At 44.6% G+C, this 25,168-nt stretch overlaps 1 protein-coding gene across 1 annotated transcript; it reads left to right on the top strand.

The window, feature by feature from the left end:
• The first annotated feature begins 1,451 nt into the window (after nt 1-1,451).
• On the top strand, nt 1,452-23,679 carry LOC103004136 (melanoma-associated antigen D4-like). The gene is made up of 3 exons (XM_057538632.1): nt 1,452-2,485; nt 6,398-6,958; nt 22,572-23,679. Exons 1-3 carry the CDS (start codon nt 1,452-1,454, stop codon nt 23,677-23,679), a joined length of 2,703 nt encoding a protein of 900 aa, XP_057394615.1.
• Nucleotides 23,680-25,168: the final 1,489 nt, after the last annotated feature.

Here is a 25,168-nt window from a genome sequence, read left to right as displayed (position 1 = left end):
CGCCCCTGCTCTCGGCCCGAGAGGCTCGGGCCTGGCTGTTAGGCCCCAAGTCCATCCGCTTCCCCCGCGGGGTCTCGGGCAAGGAAGGCCTCGCTCTGAGGCTGGTGGACCCTGGCTCAGCTCAGTAGAGGGAGCGCCCCAGGCCCTGTGGAGTGAAGGACGGGACCCTCGTGGGGTCCGAGGGGCTCCACACCCCAGAACGGCGGCCACGCAGACCCCGCCCCTGACGTCGGCCTGGGAGCCTCCGGGCAGGTCTAAAGACGGAGGGGCTCCCTCAGTGCGAACGCGGGCGGGCGGACGGACGGATGGACGGACGGAGGCGGGAGACTCAGGGAGGAGGGGGCCTTGTTCTGAGGGGCTGGCCGCAGGTCAGCAGAGGGAGGATTTCCAGGGCACGGGAGGAGTCAGGGTGAGGACCGTCCTCCCCGTCGCAAGGGCACCTCAGAACCCCTCCCCTGTTGTCAGCCGCTTTCTTCCGGCCACACACGGAGAAGGGAGGGCTGCTGTCTGAGAGGGGAGGTGCAGGCCAGCAGAAGGCGCGTCCCTGAGCACTCCCAAGAGTCAGCCCAAGCCCTTGAGTGAGGACCAGTGGGGCCGCCAACCACAGGGCCTCGACCTGTCTGCCGCGCGCTGCAGGCTTGGTAGAACTCTGCCACATGCGGCCGCGTGGTCACCCTCACTGCCTCCTAATGAGACTCCAGGAGGTGCCGGCACTGGTGCGAGCAGATGGCCCTCGGGGCAAGAGGGGAGCTCCAGGCTGCACCGGCCGTCCAGGGAGGACCCCGAGTGAGGACTAAGGGAGCCACCCACCCCGAAGAGAAGGGATGAGAGAGAATAGGGCCTGTCCCCTCCTGCCAACCCGTAAACTCCCAAGGAAGGACTGTCAGGCTGAGACTGCCCGTAATTTCCTCTGCCAGGTCCAAGGGAGGTTAGAGCTTTGTTCTGAAGGGGCCATCACCAGGCAGCAGAAGGGAGGGTCCCAGGACCCTTCGGTGGTGGGCTGAACGCTCCCTCCTTTCCTCCTCCTGGGTGTCATGGAAGATGGTGGTGTCAACTTCAGAGCAGCAGACGGGATGGGGTGGGGGGGGGGGTGGGGGAGTCTTGCCAGCAACTGTCATCCTGACTCTGAATGGGAACCGCGAGGACCTACCTCCCCTGCCAGCCCCCACTGTCACCCCCGTACCGCCCAGGCAGGGCTGGCTGGCTGTGCCCCAAGGCTCACTCTACCGTCCTCCACAGGGGTCTCAGGGGACAGGCGGAGCAGGAGAACGGGAGCCCTGTGGGTCCTCAAGCAGTGCCCTCAAGGACCCTGCAGAGGCGGCCTTGGTTAAAGCCAGGGAGGAATCTCCCCGCTGAAGGTGCTCACAGCATCTCCTTGTCCCTCCCCCAGGTGCCCTCATTGCCTGCCTTCCTGCCCACACTCCCGCCTGCTGGCCCTGACCTGTGTCATCATGCCTCGGGGCCGGAAGAGCAAGCGCCGTGCCCGCGAGAAACGCCACCAGGCCCGGGCGGAGACTCAGAGTCTCAAGGGTGCCCAGGCCACTGAGGCGGCGGCAGCGGCGGCGGCAGCAGAGATAGAAGAGTCGCCCTCCTCCCCCGCTTCTGTTTCTCGGGGTACTCCCCCGAGCTCCCGTGCTGCTGGCGCTCGCCGGGAGCCTCGGGGAGCCCCAGCCACTAGCTCTCGTGATGCAGGGGTTTCCTGCCCAGGATATGAAGAGGGTGCCCGGGCGAGCCAAGATGAGGAAAGTGCAAGTACCTCCCAGGAAGCACCTTCCACTCACAGCACTTGCATAGATCCTCTGTCCATGAAGGCCAGCATGTTGGTGCAGGTCCTGCTGGAGAAGTACAAGCTGAACGAGCCCATCCGGCAGGCAGAAATGCTGAAGGCTGTCAGCAAGAAGTACAAGAAGCACTTCCCTGAGATCCTCAGGAGAGCCTCTGAGTGCATGGAGCTGGTCTTTGGCCTCGAGCTGAAGGAAGTCAACCCCACCCGTCACACCTACACCCTCATCCGCAAGCTGTCAGTCCCCAGCGAGGAAAGTCCGAGTGATGAGTTGGGGCTGCCCAAGTCCTATCTCATGATGATGCTCCTGGGCATGATCTTCAAGAAGGGCAACCGTGCCACCGAGGAGGAGACCTGGGAGTTCCTCAATGCGTTGGGTTTGTATGCTGGGAGGAGGCACTTGATCTTTGGGGAGCCCAGGAGGCTCATCAGCGAAGGTTTCGTGCAGCAGAAGTACCTGACGTACCGCCAGGTGCCCAACAGCGATCCTCCGCGCTATGAGTTCCTGTGGGGCCCGAGAGCCCTGGCTGAAACCAGCAAGATGAAAGTGCTGGAGTTTTTGGCCAAGGTCGCTGGTACCGTCCCCAGTGCCTTCCCAGATCTCTATGAGGAGGCTCTGCAAGATGAGGAAGAGAGAGCAGGAGTGAGAGCCGCGGCCAGGGCTGCAGCTGTGGCTGAGGGCAGTGCACTTCCAGGGCCAAGGCCCCGCAGCTCCTCCCACATCTAGGGAGGGAGGCCGCGGGCAGTTTGTTCACTTTGTTTTGGAAGGGAGCAGTCAAGCTCCTAAATAGTGCAGAGTAGTAGGGGTGGAGGGAACAAAGTATAGATCTTATTTCTCTTCCTGTTTTAAACTAGTAACTTCTATACATTATTTATTGATTTATTTAGGTTTTTTCAAATGTTTTTTTCTTGTAATAGATAGTGTGTTTTCTTAAGAGTATTGAATTCGTGCATGACATTGCTTGCATATTTATTGCTGTTTAAAGAGTTCTAAAGTTACAGTTTTGGTATATGTAAAAGAAATTCACGAACCATCTATATTTTCTGTATGATCCACAAGTAGAAAACATGGCACCGCAATAGAGATTTTCATGGAAACCTGAAAGACAACCACAGAAAATATTTAGAAACAAAAAATGGAGAAAGCATAGAGTAAAAGGTATTTAATTCGTGGTTTGCCTTATTTCTTTTAAACTTTCTCATTTGTGAGTATTTGTTTCTTTTGTCCTAGTGCACTGCATATTCTCTGCTACCTACTGGGTTAAAAATAAACTCTGATGGGAGGGTGGTATTTTGGGGGTTCATAATAATCACATCATAACTGCCATTCATCAAAAACCCAATATTTCTTAATGAGTATGCCACTGCTTTATATGTAGTACATAACATTCCAACATTCATGCAGGATAGGATTTAGCAGACTCCCTTTATAGGTGAATAACTTGCAAATTTCTCAAGTTCACAAGACTGATCAAGTGACCTTGCTGGGTCTAGTCCCCTGGTCGGGAATAGTCTAGAGCCTACACTCTTCCACTCCTCCCAGCCTAAGCCAGACCTTACGTCTTTTAATTCATTTTTCTTCTCACCACTCCAAAAGGTATCTCATGGGATAAAAGGGGCCCTGTTCCCAAAGCACTGTTTTGGAATACAGTAATAGTAACGCTGAATAAGTGAATGGTATGAATAAAAAAAAAATATTCGGCGACAGTGGGGTCTTCTACATATGCAATGTCAGATAACCTGAAAAGATCAGCATCTCCTCATTTACTCTTCAAGTTTCTCAGGGACATAAAAGCCTTGGTTTAAGAGCTGTGTCCTCAGGTCAGTGGAGGGAGGAGTCCCAGCCTCTGATAGTTATTCAAGGTGAGGACCTTAGAAGAGAAGGGGGCCCCACAAAGTGTACCCTGCTTTCTCCCTTGTGCGGCCATGGGCAGAGCTGTGTGTCTGAAGGTACCCCTTCTTTTCCTCCGGGGCAAGGGTGGAGAGGTTCTCAGGGAGGCGAGTTCCTTGGTCTTGTGGCAGCATCTCCAATCCTGCCCAAGCAGGAGATCCTAACAGGCCTTAATTTGATTCAGGGTGAGGACACTGGGTGCTGATGAGTGGACTCCCCATAACAAAGGGGACCACGCAGAGGCCCCCGGCAGGGGTAGCCAGGGAATAGGTCTCTTACCTCCCCTTCTGGTGTCTCAGGAAGGTGAAAGCCTTGGCCTGAGGCTGGCAGGCAGACAGTCAGCAGGGAGGCTGGAGTCCCATATGCTACCTGAAGTCAAGGTAAGAAACCTGAGTTAGGACTGAGGGGCCACTGACTCCAGAAGAGTGGGGCCTTGTAAAATCCTGCTCCTCAGAAGACCCCAACAGCTTTGGACAGATCTGGTTCATCCTGACTTCCAATTCCGAATTTCCAAGAAGGTAACGCCTTTGTTCTGAGGAGCACAGCTTCAGGGGAGTGGAGGGCGGAGTCCTGGGTCTGGTCAGGCATGACGATGAGGACCCTGAATGAGGAGCAAGGGGACCACTCACTCCAGAACAGAGGAGAATGCAGAGTCCCACCCCTGATGTCAGCCCCAGGCGGCCCAGGACAAAGCTTTCTGGCTGACGTGCCCCCCCCCTTCCACTGGGAGTGGTCTCAGGGAGGCGAGGGCCTTGGTCTACTGGGAACAGCCTCCCTCAGTAGAGACCGGAAATCCGGTGACTCTAAATGAGGATAAAGGGACTCCACCTAGAACAGAGCCCTGCCACTGGATACCTCCCCTCGGCAAATCCAGGAACGTTGGCATGATGCCCCCCACACGTTTCCTTTTAGAGCATCTCCGGTAGATGAGGCACTTGGTCTCAGGGGCCAGCCTCACGTTCGCACAGGGAGGAGTTCCAGGTGCTGCCAAGAGTCAAGCAGAGGACCATGAGGACTGAGGGAACCACCCAAATCATAAAAGTGGGGACGCCACAGAATCCCTCCCTTACGGTCGGCCATGAGTGACCACAGGCAGTCATGCCCACGTGAGGCAACCCTCACATCCTCCTAGGTGGTCTCAGGGAATTAAAGGCTGTAGTATGAGAGGACAGGCCTCTCTAGGTCACGGGAAGAGTCAGTGTAAGGACTCTGAGTGAGGACCAAGGGGAACGCCCAACCGAAAAGAGAGAGGAACACAGAGCCCCACCACCCTTTCGGCCCTGGGAAGCCCCAGGCAGGGGTAGTTCGATGTGTCACCCACTTGCTTCCAGCTCTGGAGGACTCGGGTCAGTAGAGGGAAGAGTCCCAGATCCTGACACAGTGAGGACTATTGAGGTCACAAACCCCAGAAGAGTGGAGCCCGGAGAATCTTGCCCTCTGCTGTGAGTCCTCAGAGGCCCCTCAGAGAGAGCTGTGGCTGTGTGTGGCCTCCTGTGACTTCTCCTTCTGGGGACTCAGGGTGGCGAGGACTTTGCTCTGAGGCTGGCTGACTCAGCATAGGGGAAACTTCCAGGTTGTGCCAGGAGTTGGGGTGAGGACCCAAGGCTGGAGTGGAGCAGGAAAACCATAACAATGGGGGCAGCACATCATCTCTCCCCTGCCGTCAGTCCTGGGAGACGCCTGGATAGATGTCAGGCCGAGCAGAGGCAACCCTTAACTCCTCCCAGGGTGACAGAGAAGTGAGGACAGTTAATAGGTGAAGAGAGCGAGAAATTATAGGTCTTCCCAGGAGTCAAACGGAGGAGCCTGAGTGAGGACTGGTGCGGCCAACCATAATAAGGCCTGGATTTGCCTGCCACAGCTTTCTGCCTTCAGAGACCACAGGTAGATGTGGGAAATCAGGCTACCCTCACTTCCTTCTGTGGGGTCTCAGAGAGCTGTGGGCCTTTCTACGAGCACATGTCCTCAGGCAAAGAGAGAGGAGCCACAGGCCTTCCCAGGAGGCAAACTGAGAACGCTGAGTGACGACTAAGGGGAACATGCCCCACCCCCTGAGCTGTGGGGACGACAAAGAGTCTAGCCTTGCCCCTGCTTTCAGCACTTGAAGGCTCAGGACAGGGCAGTCGGGCCGAGGCTCCTTTACATCAGGTCTAAGGGAGGTGAGATCCTTAGCCCGAAGGTAAAGCCATTAGAGGGCAGAAGGGTGGGTCCCAGGCCCTACGTGAAGCCAACTGAGAGCACTGAATAGGGACTGAGGACCCAGTGATCCCAGGATAGAAAGGACTCCACAGAGCTGTCAGCACTGTGTTCCCCCTGTCAGGGCGGTGAGCTGGGGCACCCCTCACTTCCTCCTCGTGGGTCCCCGGGACCACTGAGGTGTCAACTGCAGAGCAACAGAGAGGAGGAAGCCCAGGCCCTGGCTGCCGTCCACCTAAAGATCCTGAAGATGAACTGAGCAGACTCCCCGCCCTAGAACGCGGAAGGTCCCACTGGCAGCCCCTTCTGTCACCCCAGGGACACTCAGGTAGGCTGGCAGCCTGTAGCCCAAGGCTCACTCTACCGTCCTCCACAGGGGTCTCAGGGGACAGGCGGAGCAGGAGAACGGGAGCCCTGTGGGTCCTCGAGCAGTGCCCTCAAGGACCCTGCAGAGGCGGCCTTGGTTAAAGCCAGGGAGGAATCTCCCCGCTGAAGGTGCTCACAGCATCTCCTTGTCCCTCCCCCAGGTGCCCTCATTGCCTGCCTTCCTGCCCACACTCCCGCCTGCTGGCCCTGACCTGTGTCATCGTGCCTCGGGGCCGGAAGAGCAAGCGCCGTGCCCGCGAGAAACGCCACCAGGCCCGGGGGGAGACTCAGAGTCTCAAGGGTGCCCAGGCCACTGAGGCGGCGGCAGCGGCGGCGGCAGCAGAGATAGAAGAGTCGCCCTCCTCCCCCGCTTCTGTTTCTCGGGGTACTCCCCCGAGCTCCCGTGCTGCTGGCGCTCGCCGGGAGCCTCAGGGAGCCCCAGCCACTAGCTGTCATGATGCAGGGGTTTCCTGCCCAGGATCTGAAGAGGGTGCCCAGAGCCAAGATGAGGATAGCGAGTCACAGATGAGCGGGCCTGCCCCATCCTGGACGGTTCGTCTTTCCCTCCCCTACCTGGACACCGGTGGTTGGAGCATGCCCAGAGATCCTCCCTCTCGTGGTCAAGGACCACTGCTAGGTTTCCAGCCATACCAGGACCAAGCAAGACAAAACCGCCAGCACAGGTTGACGCAGGCGCACCAAGACCGAGAAGGTGACTCAAGGTAACCCAGGGTTCGTTATGCCTCATTTGTAATAACTTAGCATTGCGGCTTTTGCTTCCCCGCCCCACCCCATGGGTTCTGCTTGGGTGCTTATGGGTAAGTGCCTGCATACTAGCAGGAAAGTTACATAACCTAAAGCTGTCAATCGATTTGTCAGTCAAATAACACAGGACACAGGGAGGGACCACCACTCTACAAAACACGGCCCTACCCCATTGCGGGGCTGCTTCTGGTTTCCAGACAGCCCGCTCTCCTGCTTTCTCGGGAGTGTACTTTTGCTCTGCTTAACTGAACTCTTGCTACTTAAAACTGCTCTACGCCTCTCGATTGAATTCTTCCTCTTTGGGAGGGCAAGAACCAAGGAAATCGCCATTCTGCTGGTGACAGTATGGATCACACATTCATTACTTTTATCAGGTACAAGTTAAAGTTTTGATATTTTATAAAACAAATTTAGAAACCTTCCATTTTTTTTATGACCTCGAACAAGAAAACACAGCAATGGAAGAGGGATTTCCATGGAACTGTGAATAGACTCGGCAGTAAAATAATGTGGGTCCAGTAAAAAAGAAAAGAAAAAGAGTAAATGGTGGTACATTTTTGGTTTGGTTTATTCTTTTAGTGCTTCTTTTTGTAAAATTGAAAGATGTTTTCTTAGATTATTCAAGATTGTGAGAGAAATTAAACAATAATAAAGTAGACCTCCTTATCGTTGCCACTCTTATTCCCAACCATTAATTGAGCATCTACTCTTTGGAAGGCTCCATGGCAGAACTGGGGATGGTAAGAAAAAGAAGACTGAGCCACTGTGCACAGAACTTTAGAGCCTAGGAGCTGCCGCCATATCAAGAAGATGGTGAGACACACTCTAAGACCTAAATAAATGACAAGTTAAAACAAGGGGTGAGAAAGAGAGGATGTTCCAGATGACAGCAGTCAAGTGTAAATGCTCTGAAGCAAGGAAGTTTTTGGCGCTTTGGGACACTGCAGGTCCCTTGAGGAGGTGATTTTAAGTTAGGCGGGATGGTGGGCTAAATGAGGCTGAGTGAATTGTGGTGGGGGAGGATGGGACCCTTAGATGGTGGGCCTCAGAGTTGAGAGACTGAAGACCGGAATGGAAGATTACCCTGAATTTTTACTTTGGGATTGTGGGTAAAACAGAGAGAATCTCCACCCAGGGCAGGAATAAAATGGGTTCTGTGTTCCTGTCCCAGTGCAGGTGAACACAGTGCACAAACTAGATGTTTTAATCCCATCGCCTCCAGGGAGTTTCTGAGAAACAAGGATGATACTTCCTTGAAGTGAGATGTCAAGAAGCCACTGTGATAGCACTCTTTGCACTGGGGTCAAAGGGCCAGAGGCCACTCCATTAAAGGAATGTTCTACTACTTATCTTAAGTGTAATCTGGGGAACTCCAAATGAAGGCTACATTTTTGGCGGTGGTGAAATTATAATGAAAATAGGGGTGGTCTCGATGAAAAGGCACCTGGGAGGGAAGTTGTTGGTCCTTGACGCAAATTCTAGAACCTCTGAGTAGCATCCAGCTGGGAGAGATTCCTCTACACTCAAATGACATATTTACAAATGGGGAAATTTTACATAGTTTTACTGTCTAAGCAGTTTTGTTCGTTCCAAAGGTGCTGCGTATTTTCTGACATCTCATGAGATTAAAGAAAAAAATCCCAAAGAGTTGGTATTATGGTCTGGGGTCATAGCTATCGTAGTAATAAATGCCATTCTTGAAAGACCATTGTTGCAAGTGCTTTACAAACGTCACGTATATTACAATAGCTCTACAAGATAGGGCTTATCAGACTCACTTTGCAGATGATGAACTTGCAGTTTTCTCAGGTTCACAAGACTCGTGACAGAGCTGGGAATAGACCCTTGGTCTGAATTCGTCTAGAGGCCACACTGTTCCACTCTTCCCAGCCTGAGGCAGACCTAGTATCCTTTAATTCACTTGTCTCCTCACTACTTCAAACTGTATTTCAGGCAATTTAAAAAAAAAAAAGCAAGCAAGCAAACAAAAAACCCCGTAGCCAAAGTACTATAAACAGTCCTGATGAAGGAAGGTTAATATAAGAATAAACCATAATTTGGGGATTGTCTGTGGGCTTCATTTATCTAGAGTCCTCCTGCCCCTCGCTCCAGGGTTCCTTGAAAGCTGCCTGCCCTGGTCCCAGCACGTGTGTTCAGCTCCAGCACTTTCCCACGTTAGAGCTCCTTTCTCCTGAGACTTCCCCAGTGTGCCCTCAAGTCCAACTCTGGAATCTGTTAATGGTGTGTTGAGACTGGCCTCTGAATAAATACACCAATGAGTGAGCTTACTTAGAAGGTCAATATCCAAAGCCTCCCTCATAAGTTGGAGATGAGGACCTGAATAGACATTTCTACAAAGAGGATATACCAGTGGCCAAACAGTACATGAAAAGATGCTCAATATCATTAGTCATTAGGGAAATGTATACCAAAAAAACCACAGTGGGATACCATTTCACTAGGTTGGTTATAAAAATGGAAAATAACAAGTGTTTGCGAGGATATGAAGAAATTGGATCCCTCATACATTGCTGGTAAGAATGTAAAATGGTTCAGCCTCTTTGGAAAACAGTTTGGTAGCTCCTCAAATTTAAACAAAGAATTACCGTATGACCCAGCAATTCCATTCCTAGGTATATAACCAAAATAACTTAAAAATTGTATTCAAACAAATCTTTGACCCAAATATTCAAAGAAGCATTATTCATAAAAGCCAAAAAATGCAAACAACCCAAAATTTCCATCACTGAATGAACGGATAAACAAAATGTGGTATAGTCTTATATACATATAAGTATATATACATTATATACTTATATAATATAATATACAATGGTATATTATTCAGTCATAAAAAGGAATGAAGTACGGATAACTGAGAGACCATGGATGAACCTGGGAGACATTATGATAAATGATAAATGAAAGGAGTCAGAAACAAAAGGTCACATATTATATGACACCATTTACATGAATTATCCAGGATAAGCAAATTCATAGAGACAGAAAGCAGATTGATGGTTGCCTGGGGCTAGGGAGAGGTATGAATGAGAAGTAACTTTTTGAAGGGTAAGAGGTTATGTAAGCAGATAGGGTAGGCAGTCCCTGGAGAAAGAGAACCAGGCATGGCTTTCTTGACATAAGAGAAGCCATTTTTGGCCTAAGCCATTTTGTGATCTAAGCCTGGAGACAATGTTTGCCCTTGAACAGACCTCCGTAATACTGATCTTAAGGGAATAGAAGAATGCAGCAACAAAAGACTGTTATCAGGCAGGAGTAGTAACAGTAGCAAAGGTAATAAATCAGTTGTTAAGACACTCAGTCTTTTCAAGGGTAAAGATTAGCCTGAAGCACAATCTTCAGCTGTTCTGCAGAATTCAAACGCCCCTCGAAGGATCAACCACCACCAGATCCACTGGAACCTAAGGAATGGTGACGGTAATCTTTTCTGACCCTTGTGACTTCAAACCCCTATAAAGCTTGGACACTGTTGACCTTTGCCCCAACTCTATGCTGAATTCTCCTCTGCTCAAGCCCCTTCATGAATATGCATGTACCCTTAGCTTAAAACTTCCCCAGTTCTGCTGTCCAGGGAAACACTGCTTTGGGAAAGATCCCCAGGGTTCTCCTTCCTTGCTGCAAGTAATAAATCCTTCCTTCTCCTGCTCTTCGACTTGGCTGTGTATTTGTCTCGACACCCACCAAGAGGCAAACCCAGTTTTCGGGTAGCAGTTACCTTTTGGAATGAGGAATATGTTTGGAACAAGATAGAGGCGGTGATTGTACAACATTGTGAATGCAATAATGCCACTGCATTATTCACTTTAAAATGTTATGTGGATATATATAAAAATGAGTTACCTTTTTTAATATTATATAGAATACAATCAATAGATTGATTGATCCCACTATACATATAAAAAATATAATGTATAGGCATATGTATGTATATAAAATCAATGGAATGATAGAATCAGATAGAATGAGAGAATTACCATTCTACAGCCCCTAATGGATTAATGGATAAGGGTGAAGATCCTCACCAACTGTCAATACCACCAGGAAGCAGAAAACAGACACTATGTATCTCCTAATGGAAGCACACAGCTTTGTCTCAGGAGTGAACTTGCCAATAAACAAACTGGTAAATCAATAAGCCTTAATCTGAACAAGCTGTTTCCTACAATTATTGAGGATTCTTGATGCTGAGTTCCAGGTATATTGGGTTCATTATTTTATTCTCTGTAATGTTGTATATGATTGTTTTTATTATAAATATCATGCCTTTAAATTTGAAAACCCAAGTAAAATGGAAAATTTTTAGCAAACTATAAATCACTACACTGAAAATGTAGTCCAAACCCAGAGCACCATCCAAATGTTCCAGGACAATCCAGGTTTGGAGCCCCCTCACACCAAATGATCAGGGAAAAACTAATGACCATCTTATTTGAATTCTTCCAAACCATACAGAAAGATAGAAAACGGATCAACCATTTTAATAGGGTAGCCCTCCTCGATACAAAGTCCAGATAAGAATGCCCCAATAAAAGTATACTCACACATAACCATGTGATTAAATGAAGAAATGGGCTATGACTAAGGAACACAAAGATATCATATTAGAAAATACTGACAGTTGGAAATCACTGCATTAACAGAGAAAGGAGAAAATGCATTTCTAAAGGGAAAGAATATTTGTCTCTACGCTTCTATTCTCAAGCCTGTTGACATCAAATGTATGGTTTTTTTGTTTTGTTTTGTTTTGCTCGCACAAACCAACTCTCTACCACCAGCTGAGTATCCTACAATTCAATTCAATTCTGACAGTATCTACCTGCAGTTAGCATCAGATCCCACAAGGTAAGGGCTCATTCCCACAAGATTGCCCTACACTTAATCCAAACCCAGGTCTCCCATAATTCTGACTGACTGGCTATAAATTGGGGGCTCCCACAACCCCCTCCCTGGGTTTGGTAATTTTCTAAAATGGCTCAGAGAACTCAAGGAAACAGTGTACTTACTAGATTACTGGATGATTATAAACGGATGTGACTCCCTAAGAGCCAAATGGAAGAGATGCTTAGAGTGAGGTGTGGGGAAGGGGTGTGGAGCTCTCATGCCCTCTCCAGCTGCATCACCCTCATAGCACCTACATGCGTTCAGCAAACTGGAAGCTCTCCAGACCATTTTGGTTAGGATTCTTATGGAGGCTTCATTACACAGGCATGATTAATTAAATCATTGGCCACTAGTAATTAAGTCAATCTCCAGCCCTTCTTCCCTCAGCGGTCAGAGGGTAGGACTGAAAGTTCCTAGCCCCTGATCACATGGTGGGTCCCCCAGGCAGCCCCCAACCCTTAGGGGCTTTCCAAAAGTCACCTCATTAACATAAACTCAGGTGTGGTTGAAAGGGGCTTGTTACCAGTAACATGAAACACTCCTTTCACCTTTCTTGCTCTTTTCACTTAGGAAACCCCAACAGTTTTAGCAGCTCTGGGGACGAAGACCAAATATATATTTCTTAGTAAAAATCACAATATCACAATTTAATTATATGCAGGGGTAAAGAAAGGGCCTTTGATAAAAGTTTAACACTTCATGGTAATAACTTTTAGCAAACTTACATTAGTAGGGAATTTCGCTTCTGTAAAATCTATACATATTAAGCATACTTAAATGTGGAATGTTATCAGAATTCCCAATAAAATAAGAAACAAGACACGGATATATGGTACCATCTCTACTATTTGACAAAAATTTTCCTGCTCTGCCACGTGAACATCTTGGAAGTCATCACTCCCATCCTCACAATGACAAAAAGCTGAACAAACTGAAAATCAACAACTCTTCTTAGACCCATCAGAGAATTGAAGTTACAGGGAAAACCAATGCTTCAAAACTGAAGATGCAGGCAAATACAGGGAATCACAGCTCACTGGGAGCGGAAAGTCCTGGATCCAGGAAGGAGTAGAAAAATTTACATTGTACTTGATGCAACACTGGAAGCTATGTGTGACAAGCTTCAGAGCCCAAAACTCCTAGGAGCCTAGTCTTAGGGGAGCCTGCACACTTTTGTGAGTTTTACCTTCTGGAGTCCTAACAGGTTCTCATGGTAAAGACCCAAGAAAAATTTCCTCATGCTTCTGGCATGAGGGGGACATAAACCCTTTTGAAATACACCTAGGAAAAAGTAACCATTTTGAAACACAGGCCCAGATGTTTCTGTTCTGTGTACTTTCCTAAACCAACTACCTTGGATGAAGGGAAAATCCTAACTCCAGCCCCCTCCAGACTTCCTATGTCACATAACAGGGGGGATAAAAGCTGAGAAGCATTTGTGAAGGCAATAGCCCAGGGGCACAGAGCCACTAAAACATGGAGAGCTAATCACAGGACTATAGAACACTTCCCGTACACCTTACCACTGCATTAACAAGGTTCCAAAATAATACCAGAGGATTACTGCTGAAAGAACTGCAAGGCTTAGACTACTTATGAAGGTGTTCCTAGGGAAAACCAAAGACAACAAGAACACTCAAGGAAATTGAAATCTCAGGCGCCTACAGTAAGAGCAAACAGTAAACATGACATAACTCTTATGCAGATAAACACAAACTCTCATGCTAAAGGCCCTTTAAATCGGTTCCTATTATCCAATACATTAAGTCCAGCCTTCAACGAAAAATTATAAGATATGCTAAAAGGCAGAAAAGCACAGTCTGATTAAACAAAGCAAGTAAATTAACCACACTCAGATATAGGAGATAATTTGGAATATCAGACTAGGATTTTAGAATACTTATGATTCATACGCTAGGCCTCTAATGGAAAAAGTGAACAACATGCAAGAATAGTAGGTAATGTACGTAGAGAGATGGAAACTGTAGGAAAGAATCAAAAGGAAATGTGAGAAATCAAAAACATCGTAACTGACATGAAGAATACCACTGATAGGCTCACCAGTAGACTGCACATGGCCAAGGAAAGACTCAATGAAATTAAAGATATACATTGATAGAAACCCCTCAACTAAAAAGCAAAGAGAAAACAAAATAATTTTAAGAAAAGAAAAGAGTAACCAAGGATTGTGGAACAATTACAAGAGATGTAACATATGCATAGTGGGAATAATCTGAGAAGAAACAGAGAAAGAAGCAGAATTTTCAAAGTAATAATGACTGAGAATTTCCCCAAAATAATGAGAGACACTAAACCACAGGTCTAGGAAGCTCAGAGAACACCAAGCAGGATAAATAGAAAAAAAAATCTACACCTAGGCACATCATACTCAAACTGCAGAAAACCAAACAAAAAGAGAATTCTTGAGATGAGCTAGAGAAAAAAAGAACTTACTATAGAGGAACAAGGGTAACAATTACCAAGATTTCTCTTCACAAACGGTGCTAGCAAGAAAGGACTACAGGTAACTATGTAAAGCATTGAAATGAAGAAACCCAACAACAACAACAAAAACACTACCACCAACCTAGAATTCTGTAGCCAGGGGGAGAAAATCCTTCAACAATAGTGAGAAATAAAGACTTTCTCTGGCAAACAAAAACTGATGGAAATTTGTCATGCAGATCTACTTTGCAAGAAATGTTAAAAGAAGTTCTTCTGGGAAAAGGAAAATGATATAGGTCAGAAGCTTTGGCCGATGTAAAGAAAGGAAGAGAGTAACACAAGGAATAAATGAAGATAAAATAAAGCCTTTTATTTTTAATATTTTCAGTTGATCAAAGAATATAACTATTTCTTCAAAATAATAATATAACAGCAATGCATCCAGTGATGATACATTATGGATAAGAGAAATAAATGGCAGAAATGGTATACTTGCACTGTTATGAGATACTTGCACTAACCATGAAGCAGGATGGTGTTATTTGAAAGAGGACTTGAATAAGTTGGAAGTGTATAATGCAAACTCTACAGAAACCACTAAAAATTTTTTAAAAGTATAACTGATATGCTAAAGAGGAGAGAAAATGGAATAACATTAAATCTTGAATTAAAACTAGAGAAGGCAGAAAAAGAGCAGGAGATTAAAAAAGAAACAAAGAGTAAGCTCAATGAGTAGAAAACAGTTACAAATATGGTCAATCTTAATCCAACTGTATCAATAATCACTTTTAATGTGAATGGTCTAAATATACCAATTAAAAGGTAGAGATTGATAAAAAGAATGAGGGGCTTCCCTGGTGGCGCAGTGGTTGAGAATCTGCCTGCCAATGCAGGGGACATGGGTTCGAGCCCTGGTCTGGGAAGATCCCACATGCCGTGGAGCAGCTGGGCCCGTGAGCCACAATTACTGAGCCTGCGCGTCTGGAGCCTGTGCTCCGCAGCAAGAGAGGCCGTGATAGTGAGAGGCCCGTGCACCACAATGAGGAGTGGCCCCCGCTTGCCACAACTAGAGAAAGCCCTCGCACAGAAACGAAGACCCAACACAGCCATAAATAAATAAATAAATAAATAAAAATTAAAAAAAAAAAAGAATGAAAACAAAGATACCTAACCCTATGCTGTTTATAAGAACCCCACTTTAAATATAAAGACATGAAATGATTAAAAGTAAAGGGATGGATACAATAGCCAGGTCATGGAAGCAACCTAAATGCCCATCGACAGATGAATGGATAAAGCAGATGTGGTACATATATACAATGGAATATTACTCAGCCATAAAAAGGAACGAAATTGGGTCATTTGTAGAGACGTGGATGGACCTAGAGACTATCATACAGAGTGAAGTAAGTCAGAAAGAGAAAATCAAATATCGTATATTAATGCATACATGTGGAATCTAGAAAAATGGTACAGATGAACCGGTCTGCAAGGCAGAAATAGAGACACAGATGTAGAGAACAAACGTATGGACACCAAGGGGGGAAAGCGGGGGTGGGGGTGGGATGAATGGGGAGATTGGGATAGACATATATACACCAATATGTACAAAACAGATACCTAATAAGAACCCGCTGTATAAAAAAATTAAATTTAATTAAATTAAAAAAAAAAGTAAAGGGATGGAGAAAACTCTACCATGCTAATATGAGTGAAAATAAAAAAAAATCTGGTCTAGCTATATTTATTTCAGACAAAGCATTATTCAGAACAAGAAAGTCAGGAATAAATATGGGCATTACTTAATGATTAAGTGGCCAATTCTCAAAGAAATCATGGCAACCCTTAATGTGTATGCACCAAAAAATTCTGTTAAGATACACGAGGCAAACACTGATGAGACAAATCTACTCTTATAGAAGGAGATGTCAACACACCTCTTTTAGTAACTGACAAATCCAGTAGGCAGAAAATCAGTAAGGTGCAGTTGAACTGAAAAGCAACATCAATTAGCTAGATCTAAATGACATGCATAGAATACTTAACAACAGCAGAAAACACATTATTTTCAAGTCCACATGGAATATACACCAAGATAGATCACATTCTATGCCATAAAACACACATCATCAAATTTAAAAGAATATAAATGATACAAAGAATGATCTCATTCTGCGATGGAAATAAACTAGAAATTGATAACAAAAAAATAGCAAGAAAATCAAGGGTATTTGGAGATTAAACAATATACTTCTAAATAACACATGGGCCAAAGAGAAAATCTAATGAGAAATTTAAAAATATGTTTAACTAAATGAAAACAAAATTACAACTTATCAAAAGTTGTGCAATATAGCAAAACCAGTACTTAAAGGGACATGTATAGCATTGAATGTCTATACTAGAAAAATCTAAAATCAATAATTTAAGCTTCTACCTTAGTAAACTGGTGAAAGAAGAGAAAAAAAGCAGAGGAAAAAGAAATAATAAATCAAAGCAGAAATCAATGACACTGAAGAAAGGGAAAAAAAATAGAGAAAAACAACAAAACCAGAAGCTGTTTCTTTGAACATATCCAAAAAAAAAAAAGAAAAAAAAAAGATAACATTCTAACCAGGCTACTCAAGGAAAATAAAAAGAGAGAAAACACCAATTAAATCGCTAATAGCAGAAATGAAAGAAGGGCCATCACTACTGATTCCATGGACATTAAAAGGATAAAAAATGAATATTATAAACAACCGTTATGCCTACAAATTTGAAAAGGTAAATCAACAAATTGCTTGAAGATTCAATTTACCAAAACTTTTGCAAGGATAAATAGATAATCAAGGTAGGTCTGTATCTATTAAAGAAATTTAATCTATAATTAATAAGCTTCCAATAAAGACAGCACCAGGCCCAGATGATTCCACTGATGAATTATAACAAAAATCTAAGGAAGAAATGATAACAATTCTCTACAATCTCTTCCAGAAAATAGAAGCAGAGGGAACATTTCCTAATTCATTCTGTGAGGCCAACATCACTCTAATGTCAAAACCAGATAAAGAAATTAAAAGAAAGGAGAATTGCACACCAATATCTCTCATGAACATAGATGCAAAATCACCAACAAAATATAAGCAAAACAAATCTAACAATGTATAAAAGGAATTATATACCACAACTAAGTGGAATTTATTTCAGGTGTGCAACATTTGAAAATTAGTAATCATAATTCATCATATCACTAGGCTAAAGAAAATAATCACATGATCATATCAATAGATGAAGAAAAGAATTTGATAAAATCCAATACCCATTCATCATAAAATTTCTCAGCAAACTAGAAGTAGAGAGGCATTTACTCAGCTTGATATACTGAATAGAACATCTAAAAAAAAAAAACAGGTGAAACATCCTACTTCATACTGAGAAGACAGATGCTCTCACACTAAGATCAGGAACAAGGCTAAGATATCCTTTCTTACCATGCCTATTCAACACTAAACTGGAAGTCCTAGCCAATGCAATAAGATAAAAGAAGGAAGCAAAAGATATACAGATTTGAAAGGAAAAAATAAAACTCTTTTTGTTCACAGATGACATGATTGTCTATGTAGGAAATCTCAAATAATCAACAACAAGAAAACTCCTGGTATTAATAAGCCAAGGTTAATATACAACAGTCAATTGTTTTCCAACAAACAAATGGAATTTGCAATTAAAAACCTAATACCATTTACATTAGCACCAAAAAAAGATTAATTATAAATATTCTTTAAAAATATGTGTAAGATTTATATGAGAAATACAAACTTCACTGAAAAAAATTAAAGAAGATCTAAATAAATAGAGAGACATTCCATGTTCATGGATAGGAAGATGCAAGATTGTTGAGATGTCAGTTACTCCCAACTTGATTTATATACTCAATACAATTCTGTTCAAAATTCCAGCAAGTTATTTTGTAGATAGCAACAAACAATCTAAAGTTTATATAAAAAATGAAAAGATCCATAATAACCAACTCAAATCAATACTGAAGAAGATCAAAGTCAGAGAACTGATATTACTGGATTTCAAAACTTACTTTTAAGCCACAATAATCAAGACCATATGCTATTAGCAAAAGAAGAGACAAACAGACCAATGGCACAGAATAGAAAACCTAGAAATAGACCCCTCAAGCAGTCAACTGATCTTTAACAAAGGAGCAAAGGCAATTCAATGAAGAAAGCACTCTTTTAAACTCACAGTGCTGGGACAACTAGACATCCACATACAAGAAAAAAGAATCTAGATATAGACTCTACATATTTCAAAATAATTAACTCAAAATGGATCACAGACCTAAATGGAAAACTCAAAATTAAACTAAAATCCAGGGACTTCCCTGGCGGTCCAGTGGTTAAGACTCTGCACTTCCACTGCAGGGGGCATGGGTTTGATCCTTGGTCAGGGAACTAAGATCCCGCATGCCTTGTGGTGTGGCAAAAAAAAAACACAAAAAACAAAAAACAAAAAAAACCCCAGAAGATAATATAGGAGAAAATCTTGGGTTTGACAACGAGACTTTAGACACAACACCAAAAGCACAATCCATGAAAGAAAAAAATGATAAGTTGAACTTGATTAAAATTAAAAACTTCCACTCTGTAAAAGATACTATTAAGAGAATGAAAAGACAAGCCACAGACTGGGAAAAAATAATTGTAAGATACATATCCAATAATAAACATGTATCAAAAATATACAATGAACTCTTAAAAATCTCAACAATAAGAAAACAAAAAAGTCAACTTAACAATGGTTAAAAGAGCTGAACAGACACCTCAGCAAAGAATATACACAGATGCCAAATAGCATATGAAGAGATGATCAACATCACATGTCTTCAGGGAATTTGGGATTAAAACAACAATGAGATACCTATTAATATGGCTAAAACAGAAACAACACCTGACAATACCAAATGCTGGCAAGGATGGGGACCAATAGGAACTCTCATTCAGTGCTAAAGGGAATGCAAAGTGATAGAGACACACTGGAAACTGTCTGGAAGTTTCTTTTAAGCTAAACATAATCTTATCATATGATCTAGCAATTAAACGCCTAGGTATTTACTCAAAAGAGTTGAAAACTTATGTCCATCAGAAAGCCTTCAAACCAATGTTAAGAGTACACAAATTCATAGTTGCCAAAAACTGAAATCAACCAAGATGACCTTCAGCAGATGAATGGGTAAACAAACTGTGGTAGTCCACATGATGGAATGCTATTCAGCCATGAAAAGAAATGACATTTCAAACCACAAAAAAGATACAGAGAAACTTAAATGTATATTGATTAGCAAAAGTAGCTAGTTTAAAAAGCCTACATACTGTAGGATTCCATCAATATTATATTCTGGAAAAGGCAAAACTTTAGAGAGAGTAAAAAGTTCAGAGTTATCAGGGGCTCAAAGTGAGGTTCTAAGGGATGGACAGATGGAGCATGGGAGATTTTTAGGGCAGTGAAACTCTTCTGCATGATGCTCTGTTGGTGAGTAGATGATGTCATGCATTTGTCAACCACTACGGAACTGTAAAACACAAAAAGTGAAATATATTATAAACAATGGACAATAGTCAATAATAATATATCAATATTAGTTGATCAATTGTTACAAATGAACTTGTATCCATTGAACCAATACAAGATGTTAATAATAGAAGAAACTAACTGGAGGAAGAAACTGGCTGTATGGGAACTCTTTGTACTATCTGCTTAACTTTCTGTAGTCCTAAGTCTGTTCTTTAAAAAAGTCTATTAATTTAAAAACTAGAAAAAAATCTAGACAACAACACATAGCCAGTACAGAGCTATATACAATAATACCAAATAAATAAGTGTCATGAGTAATGAAAAGCAAAAGATAACAATGGTAATAATTTGATCCTCTAATTAAAAATCTAAGGGAATAGGCACAGAAAATAGTCAAACATATAAGGAACTTCAGAAACCTGGTGGAAAAAAAGATCACCACAGCAAAATCAAGAGACTGGCCCGAAACAATCAACAATTACTTAGATCATGTTAATAGAAAATACACCAAAGACAAAAGCAACAATATAAAAAACATACCTAGAAAGAAACCATACAAAAATGTATAGAATCTACATGGAGGCAACAAAAAGAATTTCCTGATTGACTTAGGAAAAAGAAGTCTCCACCAGAATAGTATGTTATGTGTATTCATGAGGAACAGATATTGTAAGAATATCGATTTTCCTTAATTCTTTTACAGATTTAGTACCTTATCCATAGCAGCTGATGACAATCAAACACAGGCTACTGTTTCCTGTACCCAAATTCAACCATGGAGAAATTATAGAAGGAATAAAGAGAAAACATTAACAAAAGCAAAAACACAAAACTAAATAATGCCTGAGGGACAATAAGTCTCCACTGAACTAGAAACTGAGTGTGGGCAGGTAGGGGGATGCCCTGAATTCGAGAGGCAGATGACAGGATTGACTGGAGAAAAGTCTTTAAAGTTGAGCCCTGGATTCTTCCACTGTGCTCTGGGACCATGACTCTCCACTGCTTCACTGAAGGAATCTGAGGCAGCATTTCAGAGCCCACGGGCCAGGATGGCACCAAAGTTTGGTGTTGTTTGAAACAGAATGAGTCCAGAGGCTGTGCAATAACCACCTGAAACCTCTTTAGAGGATCAGGACTGACCTTTTAAAAAAATTAATATTATGATCAAACGTAAGGAATGGAAAGAATGAATCACACTTAACAAGGGTAGGTATTCTTTCATGAAAAAATGCATATACACACACACTTGTTAGAGATATAAATATATTTCTTAGTATGAATGAGGGTCAAAAAATAAAAGTGACCACACTGGACTGAGCAATGTTAGATAATATAAAAGAGCTAGGTCTCACAAAATCCTGTAGCTTAGCCTCTTCTCCTCAGAAAGTAGATCTTTTAGAGTAGAAGGTTCCCCAAAGTCTAAGTATGGCTGGCGAACAAACGCTATTGGCCAATGTGCCTTTTCTTTTACAGCCCACCATGTGTCCTGGGACCCCGCCTTACATTGCAACTTTCCCGTCTGGTATGTAGCCTGGGACTCATCCATTTTCTGCAAGGTTTGCAGGGAAACAGCTCAGAGCTTTCAGAGAGTTAGTATTTCCCAGGAAGCCTTTAAAGCAGCAGCCAAGAGGAGGACACCCTACTCCATGCCTCCACCTTGAGGAATGACGCGACAATCCACCCCAGAATAGAGGGACCCGCACAGAGCCCCGCCCCCGCTTTCACTTCTGGGAAACCCAGGGCAGAGCTGTCACCATGAGGTACTGACTGACTTCCACCTCCAGGGTCTCAGGTCTCTGGAGGGGAGAGGAGATGCTGAGAGTGAAAGGGGGATGCTTAGAATTGCAGGAACATGCCTCCTTAGAGCAAAGGAGACATCATAGAACCCCCGCTCCAATTCGCCGCGTGCTAAAAGGCTAGCGGCATAACAGTTAGGTCCAACGCAGTCAGTTCTGTCTCGGGGTCTCAGGGAATGAAGACGTTGATCTGAGGCTGGTGGTCTCAGATCAACAGAGGAAAACATCCCAGGCTTTATTTGGCGTCAAGGAGAGGAGACTGAGCGCGGACTGAAGGCACGCTCAACCCAGCACACACACTTTCTGTCCCTGTGGTCCACCCTGGGAGGCCCCGGGCAGGGCTGTCAATCTCCGGCGGGGGCCGGGGTGGGGGGGGGCGGCTTGGCCTGGTGGGGGTGGCGACATGAGCGACGACTGAAAACCCTAACAAAGGGGGGTCCCATCAAACCCTGCTCCTGTTGTCAGCTCTGGAAGGCCCCAGCAGGGGTGGCCCGCTAAGGCTCTCCCTCATTTCCTCCTGGGGTGGGGGGTGGGGTTTAGGGAGGGAAGGCCATTGGTGGAAGGAGTTTAGCTTCAGAGCGGTAAAGGGGAGGATGGCCGGGCCCTGCCAACAGTTGACAGAATGATCCTAAATGTGAACTGAGAGGATTATAGAGGGGACCACACAGAGCCTAGACCTGCCAGCCCAAGGCACACTGACTTCTCTGCAGGGGTCTCAGGGGACAGGCTGATCAGAAAAGGAGCCCTTTGGGTCCTAGTGCAGTGACCTCACAGAAACCTGCAGAGGTGGCCTTGGTTAAAGCCAGGGAGAAATCTCCCCGCTGAAGGTGCTCACAGCATCTCCTTGTCCCTCCCCCAGCTGCCCTCATTGCCTGCCTTCCTGCCCACACTCCCGCCTGCTGGCCCTGACCTGTGTCATCATGCCTCGGGGGCAAAAGAGTAAGCGCCGTGCCCGTGAGAAACGCCACCAGGCCCGGAGTGAGGCTCAGCGTCTCCAAGATGCTCAGGCCCCTGCAGCAGAGGAAGAAGAGTCTCTCTCCTCCCCCACCCCTCCTCTTGGTGGTAATCTCCAGAGCTCCCCTGCTTCTGGGTCAGATAGAAGATCCCAGGGGTCTCGGAAAGCCCCATCCACTACCACTACTTCTGCAGGTGTTTCATGCACAAGATCTGATGAAGGTGCCAAGAGCCAAGATGAAGAAAAACCAAGTACCTCTCAGGCATCACTCAGCACTGATTTTTCCTGCAGAACCGCTGCAGACCAGAAGGCAATTCTGTTGGTGCAATTCCTGCTGCGCAAGTATAACATGAGAGAGCCCATTACAAAGGAGGGTATGCTGAAGCATGTCATCGGAAAGTACAAGGAGCACTTCCATGAGATCCTCAGGAGAGCCTCTGAGCTGATGGTGCTGGCTTTTGGCATTGATGTGAAGGAAGTCGATCCCACCAGGCACTGCTATGCCCTTGTCAGCAAATTTCAGCGCACCAGTGATGACAGGATGACGGGTGAGGAGATCATGCCCAAGACCGGCCTCCTTATGACAGTCCTCTGTGTGATCTTCATGAAGGGCAACTGCGCCACTGAGGAGGATATCTGGGAAGTACTCAATGTGATGGGGATATATGCTGGAAAGAAGCACTTCATCCATGGGGAGTCCAAGAAGCTCATCACCAAAGATTTGGTGCAGGAAAGGTACCTGGAGTACCGCCAGGTGCCCAACAGTGATCCTCCGTGCTGTGAGTTCCTGGGGGGCCCGAGAGCCCTGGCTGAAACCAGCAAGATGAAAGTCCTTGAATTCTTGGCCAAGATTCATGATACGGTCCCCAGTGCCTTCCCACTCTTGTATGAAGAGGCTTTGAGAGATGAGGAAGAGAGAGCCCGAGCCAGATTTGCAGCTATGCTTCTCACTGGTGCTGTGGCCAGTGTGCATTCCGGGGCCGACTTCTGGGGCAGCTTCTCCCACCTGTAGTGAAACCTGAAGCACCTTCCTGTAGTAGTGTAGGGACTGAGGTGGTGTTGGAGGGATCACAGTGAATAGCATATTAGAATAACTTACAGATTTATGTTTTGTTGTTGAAGGTTTTCAAATGTTGCTTCTTCTTTAAAAAAGTTTAATTAGCTTCAGAATCTAAGTGTATGAATGATACTGGTTACATACTTAATGCTGTTTATGAAGTTTAAGAGTAATAGTTTTGCCATTTTATTAAACAAATAGGGTAACCTTCCATCTTTTTTAGTGACCTGGAACAAGAAAAGATAGCATTGTAATAGGCATTTCCTTAGAAATGTGAAAGAAATTAGCAGTAAAATAGTTGGGATCAAAAAATAGAGAAAAAAGTAAAAGATGGTCAATTCTTGGTTTCCCTTATTCCTTGTATTTTGCTGTTCTGTAAAATAAAAGTTATACACCTGAACTTGCTTCGTTTATTCAATAATGTAGGAGAAATAAAATCGTAATAAATTATTCACTTTTTTCCCCCTCAAACATTAATTGAGCATCTGCTCTTTGGAAGGCTCCATGGTAGTATGCGGGGTGGTAAGAAAAAGAAGACTGAGCCTTTTCTCATTGAATTAGAGTCTAGCAGCAGCTAACATATAAGGAAGATGGTGAGATGCCCTCTAAGACAAAAAAGACAAGCAAAAAAAAAAAAAAGGATGAGGGGGAGGGGGAGGGCCAGATGAGAGCATTCAAGTATAAATGTCCTGAGGCAAGAAAACTTGGAGCCTTGGAAAAACCTCAAGTCCTTCAGTGAGAGGTAATTTTCAGTTAAGATGGGTGGTGGGTCAGAGGAGGGTGTGTGAGGGTGGTGAGCAAGGGCCAGACCCTTGCGTGGTGTGTCTCAGAGTTGAGAAACTAAGCCTCCGATGGAGAACTGCTTTTAGCGGTTATTTTGGGATCATGGATTAACCAGAGAGAAATCTCCACCTGGGGAGGGAGTGGAAGGTACCCTGTGCTCTTATCCCAGTGCAAGAAAACACAGTGCACAAACTAGGTGTTTTATCCACATCATCACCACGGAGATTCTGATAAATAAGGGTGATACTTCCTTGAGGTGGGATGCCAAGAAGCCACTGTGCCCATATCCTCTCTTTAACCTGGACTGGGAGAAACAGAGCCTGCTCCATTAGTAGGGTATTTTAACTGGGTTAATGTGAGTAAAGTTTGGCAACCCCTATGGGAGGGCTTGATTTTGGTAGGGGTTAAATGAATGAAAATAGGGGTGATTTGGATCCAAGGGCAGCTGAGAGGGAGAGAAGGAGTTGGTTCTTGACACACATTTAGCCTTGAGTTGCATCCAGATGGGGAGGATTCCCCAACATCCAAATTAAATAATACACCCTCTAAGGGGCATGACTTACTAAGGTATATTTTCTTGTTAAGCAGAATTTTTGGCTGAGTTGATGTTCAGTGTCCTATAGCACTGCATATTCTCAGATATCTCCTGGTTTAAAACAAC

This window comes from Balaenoptera acutorostrata, chromosome X, assembly GCF_949987535.1.
Source record: "Balaenoptera acutorostrata chromosome X, mBalAcu1.1, whole genome shotgun sequence".
NCBI lineage: Eukaryota > Metazoa > Chordata > Mammalia > Artiodactyla > Balaenopteridae > Balaenoptera > Balaenoptera acutorostrata.
Note: the sequence above shows the minus strand (reverse complement) of the source record. Positions and strands in the feature narration are given on the sequence as shown.